This window comes from Oryzias melastigma, linkage group LG5 (assembly GCF_002922805.2).
Source record: "Oryzias melastigma strain HK-1 linkage group LG5, ASM292280v2, whole genome shotgun sequence".
Classification (NCBI taxonomy): Eukaryota; Metazoa; Chordata; class Actinopteri; order Beloniformes; family Adrianichthyidae; genus Oryzias; species Oryzias melastigma.
Window position 1 is genome coordinate 35,367,089 of NC_050516.1, and position 7,075 is coordinate 35,374,163.

The 7,075-nt window shown below is 37.2% G+C and overlaps 1 protein-coding gene across 5 annotated transcripts in view; it reads left to right on the plus strand.

The window, feature by feature from the left end:
- cacna1da (calcium channel, voltage-dependent, L type, alpha 1D subunit, a) overlaps nucleotides 1-7,075 on the plus strand; it is a 103,203-nt gene that overhangs the window by 40,643 nt on the left and 55,485 nt on the right. For 4 of the 5 annotated variants that reach the window (XM_024269258.2, XM_036212092.1, XM_024269259.2 and 1 more), the window contains exons 8-10: nucleotides 743-846; nucleotides 2,198-2,364; nucleotides 5,299-5,373. In XM_024269258.2, coding sequence (XP_024125026.1) covers nucleotides 743-846; nucleotides 2,198-2,364; nucleotides 5,299-5,373 — 346 coding nt within the window. The remainder of the gene's footprint in view (nucleotides 1-742; nucleotides 847-2,197; nucleotides 2,365-5,298; nucleotides 5,374-7,075) is intronic. The other variant, XM_024269262.2, reaches the window with a different exon arrangement.

Genomic DNA, 7,075 nt, shown 5'->3' on the forward strand with positions numbered 1-7,075 from the left:
TGCTAGCTGCTTTTGGCTAATTTAGGCATGTTTCCAGTTTCTTAGGCAAATAGAGAGTTAAGCTAATCTTTTAGCATTATGCTAGCTGCTTTTGGCTAATAAAATAGACATGTTTCCAGTTCTTTGGTTAATTTGGAGTTTAGCTAACATTTTAGCGTTACACTAGCTGCTTTGGGCTAATTTACACATGTTTCCAGTTTTTCGGCTGATTTAGAGCTAAGCTAACATTTTAGCAGTGTTTCCTCACAGTTTTTGCTGTCCGCTGTGATTTAATTTGATCATTTTTAAATTACATTAGAATAAACCTACTATGTCGCAATCCAAATATTGTTTTCCAATAATAATTTAATAAATCCATTTTGTTTTGAAGCAGTTTTATTGTGGTTTATTCGATTACCATCTTGCCCCAGACAAATCCATCTGCTTGGATCGTAGGAATATAAATTGATTAATTGGTGAAGTTGATTTGTCGTTAAACTCCTACTGCCCACTGATCATTTTTAGTTATTTTTATTTATTCATTCAATTTAAGATGTCCAGAAAATGACACAAACCCACAAATTCATTGCATGTGGTACAAAACTAAGTCCTGTAGATCAAAACACTTAAAAATGAAAGGAATAAACAACATGAAGGTCTATTATTTTACTTTTCATTTCATATTTCGCTCCTTCTTACTTCTGCTAATTTGACTCTTGATCTTCTTGTCTTTCCTCTCTTCTTCTCCTTCGGTGTTCTCTAGATGAACGATGCTATGGGCTTTGAGCTTCCATGGGTGTACTTTGTCAGTCTTGTGATCTTCGGCTCTTTTTTCGTTCTCAATCTGGTTCTGGGTGTGTTGAGCGGGTAAGAACCCTCTTCTCCTCCTCGCAGATTGTTATTTTTAACACGTCGCCTTTTGCTCCCGCAGGTCAACGATGCTATCGGATGGGAAACCCCTTGGATTTATTTTGTCAGCCTGATTATTCTGGGCTCCTTTTTTGTGTTAAATCTGGTGTTAGGTGTGCTGAGTGGGTAAGAGTCAACGTGTGCAGTGGTTTTGATTTGCCGTGTGCAACTTGTGTTTGCAGAGAAGTGGCTGCTGTCAGAGTGTGTGCCGTGCCAGAGATATTTTTAATCTGTGACACACAGATACAAGAAAAAAAAAAATTGACAACACATTTTCTACAAAGAAGCGAGCTGCAGTTAGTCTGAATTTGACTAGGAGACTTATTTATTTTTATTAGGGGTGTGTGTCTTTCTCTCTCAGGATTCAACTAACCTTTTGGCGATACGATACAGTCTGATTCTTAAACTAAAAATCTTGATATTTCTTATAAATAATAATGCACTACATTTGACAGAAACATGTATTCAGGTATTGACTTAGCTTATGATTGGACGTCTTTTTGTTTGCATCGCATGGACATAAAAAGCCAAAAAAAAACAGAAAGAGAAACTACAGTTTGCCACAAATCGATTATTTTTATCCTGACTTTTTATGCTTTATTTCTGTTTGTTTCACTTTTCTTAATAGTAACTTATCACAGCTTTTCAACACAAGTGCAAAGTGTGCAAAATGAATGTTTTATCCTCCAACCCAACCCACCCTCAATCCAGCAAACCTCCTGAGAGAGAAATTAATCTCATTCTTCGCCTTTCACTCCTTCTGTAAGCTCTCTGAGAGCCCACTTCGCTTCCCAGCCCTGTGGAGAGGGGGTTGGGCGGGTAGCATTAAAACTAGGTGGCTGACCAGCAGGGAAGACATTTTATTTTACCAAAGGAAATTCACACCGTCATCAAGCTGCCTGTCCTTAAGTCATTTTCAGCGTCCGATTGCGGTTTGTGTAGATCGTCAAATGCAGAAAAACCAAAAAAAAAATCTAATTTCTGTTTATGTGAATGGATACATTAATGTGACAAAGGATATAAAAGAAATGTCTGTGTATAAGAGAAAAGTCAAAACCGTCCCTCTACCTTGAACTTCTTTGTCTAAAAATATGACTTGTCTTTTATGAGGCGTACATCTCCCTCCAGTGGCTGGAGATATTTTTAAGTCCCACAAAAACATGAAAATGTCCTTTTTACCGTTAATAATTAGAGAAAATTGAAAGAAGTGACTATTTTCTGATAAAAAATCTGTTATCTTTGAGTATTCCTGTGTGCCTTCGTGTTTGTGCACTCACTTCCTTCTTCTTTTCCATAATCTGAATCCCAGAGAGTTTTCCAAAGAGCGAGAGAAGGCGAAAGCTCGCGGAGACTTCCAGAAGCTGCGTGAGAAGCAGCAGCTGGAGGAGGACTTGAAGGGTTACCTGGACTGGATAACTCAGGCTGAAGACATCGACCCTGACAACGAGGATGAGGCTGATGAGGGCAAGCGCAACCGTAAGCACTTCCTCTCCTATGCAGCGCAGACCGTGCCGCCGCCGCCGCCACACTGCAGAGCATAAAACTGATTAACACTCTCCCCGCAACGCCAGGAGAAGTATCCAGCAGTGTTTGTTATCAGCTTGTTTTGACAGCTTTGTGATTGCGGGAAGTTGCTCAAGAAGACTCAATGAACCAAGAAAACATGAGACAAAACCACAATGAGAAGAAGAACGCCTCCCAAAATCTTTAAATAACTCAAAATGTTTCTACTTTTCACATTACAAGAACTTATACTTCATAGATTTGATTTAACCTGAGCTTCTTCTGCAGCCGTTCTTTCAGCTCTCTACTGTGCTCCACTTTTCTCAATGCCCCAAATATTATTTTTGCACATCTAGCGAAGACAGAGAGGGAATCTTTTTTTGTTTTTAGTTGTACAAGATAATGTTAAAGAGATTTCAATAGAATCTCACTGTTTTTATCCCTTAAACATGAAGGTTTTCCTTGTGCTTTCACAAATCCAAAGAATAAGCAAATGTTTTCATGGAATTAAGGCAGAATTTATCCTTCTGCTGATACAGGATAAAAAAAATAATATACAAAAATATTTTAAAACAAGCAGTAAATAAGCAGATGGTTTAATACTTTCCTGTTTTTCTTATAATTTCTCATATATTTTAAATTAATGAGATAAATCTTTTTTCCTTTTTTTGTCTGGATATAGTTTTAGTTCGCACACTTTAAAGACCCACTCCAACAAAAAATATATTTTTGTCGTTTTGTTGCATTTTTCTGATGATGGAGGACTTATATTAGGAGCATTCTAGGAGCCATAATCCAGTAAATCACTCTGTAAGTTTCATTATGTCAAGGCTTAAACTTCACCTATGACTATATTTTTATTTAAAAAAACGTTCCCTGTTGTGTTTTAATTATATTTATGAAGTTTTTAACCAAAATCCCACAAACTAAATGTCTTCAAAAGCCATTTTTCGTGCTGATCTGAAGCCCCTGTTTCCAAAATCTCCTCTGAGGGGGCGTGGCTTTTGGAGCTGTTTTGTCGTAAAGAAGGTTCATTTAGACAAACAGAACCTGTCTGTGACAGTTTGATTGACGTCAATTTAAAAGGAGAAATACTCTGAAATGCAAAAACAAATGATTTCTTATTATGTTTGTTCTCTTTCATAAGAAAAATGCCACAAATACATGTTAAAAACTCAAAGATTTTCACCAGAGGGGGACTTTAAGGTACAATCAAAGTGATCTGAGACAATAGTCGGAGTGCAAATACTGTTAATTTTGCTGTCCTACCTGTACGACAGCAGCTCAGCACGTCACCCAGGTCAATCTGGGATGATTGAAGTAGGTCTTTAAGTTTTGAACTCCAAACGTATTTTTTCCTAAAAACCAAAAAGAAATTAAAAACCGTTTTCGGCCTCTGCAGCTCCGTCCATTTTACTGTTACTCTTCCAGTTGCTGCATATTTGTGCTTTGTTTGCTGCTTTCCCCACCTGTCTGTTCCGTCCATCAGCAGCATCGCTCCACATGTTGATCATAACGTGATAACATCCCATCCAAAGCTTCTGTCTTTAAAGTCGTCAGGTCAACGTTTCCTCCAGCATCCCGGCTCCAGTGTGTCTAAAGCACGTGTGTCAGAGTCAAGGCCCGGGGGCCGGATCCGGCCCTCCGGGTAGTTTTATCTGGCCCTCCAGATCAATTTATTTTGGTGTTATTAATAGCCTGATGTTATCTTCCGCTGACATAATTTTGAAAATCATATATTTTTATGGAGAGTAAAATATTTAAAGTTATTTAAGTTATTTAAAATTCCTGCCTTTTTATTATTCATAATTATGTTCAAAAGTTACGATTTTAAAGTTTTAAAAATTGACATTCTGCTAGCTTTTTGGACTATTTTTCACTAAGATTTTTTAGGCTATTTTGGAGTTTAGCTAATATTTCAGCTACATGCTAGCTGTTTTGACTAATTTAGGCTTTTTTGTTTACGTTTTTTAAGCTGTTTTGGAGTTAGGCTAATATTTGTATGCTAGTTGTTTTGACTAGGCTTTTTTTGTATTTTTAGGCTATTTTGAAGTTTAGCTATTTTTTTTAGCTACGTGCTATTTGTTTTGACCAATTTAGGCTTTATTTTTTATGCTTTTTTGGAGTTAAGCAAATATTTCATCTACCTCCCAGCTGTTCTAGCTAATCTAGGCTTTTTAAAAAAAAAGTTTTTAAGCTGTTTTGGAGTTTAGCTAATATTTACATGCCATCTGATTTGGCTAATTTAGTTTTTTTTTTTCAATTTTATAGGCTATTTCTAGGTTTAACTATTTTTTTTCATCTACGTTCTAGCTGTTTTGGCTTTTTTTAAGTTTATTAGGCAAATTTTGCATTTAGCTAATATTTTAGCTGGCTGTTAGCTTCAGCTATTAGCTATTAGCTAATAGCTATTAGCTATTACCTTTAGTGATTTCAGCTAACAGCGCTAGCATCTTCAGCGGCCAAATTACAGGATTCACACTAGCATTAGCACAGGTAATGATATATATCTAGTTCATAATTATGTTAAAAAGTTACAGTTTCAAATATGTATGTTTAGAGTGTTTAATCAATGTTTATCCTGTTCGATCTTAGGTGTGTTTTGGATTTTGGCCCCTTGTATGATTGAGTTTGACCCCCCTGGTCTAAAGGATATTTGAGCTAACATGCTAACATGTTAGCGCAGGCCCTCCACTCCAGCAGATGCTTCCTGACTAACGTCTCTGTGTTGTTCCTCCTCAGTGTCTGAAGCCCGTGCAGCTCTTGTTCTTGAATACCGTTGTTGTCCTGTGGTGCTTGTCTGCTCTGACCCATGCTGATAGCCGTCCATTTCTCGCCTCCCCCCACATGTCCCTCCTCTGTGACGTTGTGTATAAATGCATGGGCTCGCATACATTACACATGAAGGGGTGACTCTGGCTGACCTCACCGAGAAGAAGAAAGGAAGGTTTGGTTGGTTCAGCCAGTCGTCTGACACTCATGGTAAATCCTGCGCTTTTCCCTCAACTGTTTTCTGGCTTTTTGTGTGTCTGTGTGTAAATGTTTGTGCGTTTTTACTGACAGTGTGATGCAATTAAACCGGGATTTGTGTTTCTAGCTTCAATGTTGCTAATATTTAGTAGATGATGCAAGTACTCTACTGAACCACATATATAAATACCAGAAAAAAACAGCCTTTTAATAAAATTTTTATATTGAAAGTTAGTCACCAGAATGTTAATATTTTTAGAAAATAACACCTTTGTTTACCTGCAATTCCTTAAAGGGCCTAAATTATGCTTTTCTTAAGTCTTTCAGAGTAAACTATATCCGTTTACATGATCGTATATTACCTTTGTCACACTAAAGAACCAATTATTGATGAGCCGTCCTCGGCAGCATGTCTGCATTGTTTTTTAATTACTAAGAAAAGATGCATATATAAAATACCTCTTTAGGGGTGTTTTTCATGAGGAATGAACATTATAATACACTTGAAATAGTTCATTTTCCTTGATTTAGGTCCTTAAAACGTGTGTTTTTGGAACAAATACACAACAATTGATAGTTGCAAATCTGATTTTTGCATTGGGAATGTTAATAATAATAAAATAAAAGTATCCATGGGCAAGAATTAAAACAAAAAATTGCTTGTTTTTTATCTTTAGGAATTGAAAACCTTAATTTTTCTTCCAACAACGTTTGAATTTCATCTCTTAAGTTTATTGGTTCCTCACAGTTGACTGCCTTGGACACAGCCCCCTTCTGTGGGCAAAGGCTCTTCCTCTTTCTGACACAATTTCTTGAAATCAAATCTTATTGTTTTTCCATTTAAATGCCTTTGATTGGAACTAGATGCACAGCTGCTTCCCCCGAGAACACACAGTTAACTTCTGCTGCTCCGCTCCTGAAGCATCTGCGAAGTATGAATACAGGAAACAGGGCTAAACCCAGATCAGCTCTCCAGCAGTCAGCACTATTTTCAGAGCTGAGAGCGGTCCGACAGCTCAGGAATCAAAGCCAACACATCCGCATGAGCTAAGCAGGAGCGCACTCCCTCACTCAAATTAAAGATGAGACATTTCACACAGCTAATCGTCATTCTGCCTGCAGACGGTCTTGCCAAAGTGGTGCTTTTAGTGTTTTGTTTCGGAGACAGTTTTAGGAGCTCCATTTTTCTCCTTTGACTCTCTTTTCCTGCTCTGCTTCTCACTGTCGGCATCAGTCAGCTTTGGCAGAGCAGCTGTCCACTCGGCGCTTCTGTATCAGCGGTTTCAGCGCTGGCTAACCCATAGTTATGTTGACAGTGAGAGTTACTACTCTTCCACACATTCTGAAAGGTCCTTTTGGATTAAAGATGGAACAAAAGTCTTCATAATGTATTTTTGATGATGTCTTTTGTTATTTCTCTAATAGTGCTGCCACAAACGATTATTTTAATAATCAACTAATCACTGATTATTTTTTCTGATTAGTCGACTAATCGGGTCATGCACAAACTGGATGTAAAGCAGACATCTTATCTATATTAGCTAAACTACAAATTAGAGAAAAACAAAAAAAAAACAAAAACAAAAAAATCCTAAATTAGCCAAAATAGCTAGCATGTAGCTGAAATATGAGCTAAACTCCAAATTAGACCAAAAAACAAACAAACAAACAACAAAAAAAACATACTAAATTAACCAACATAGTTAGCATGCGG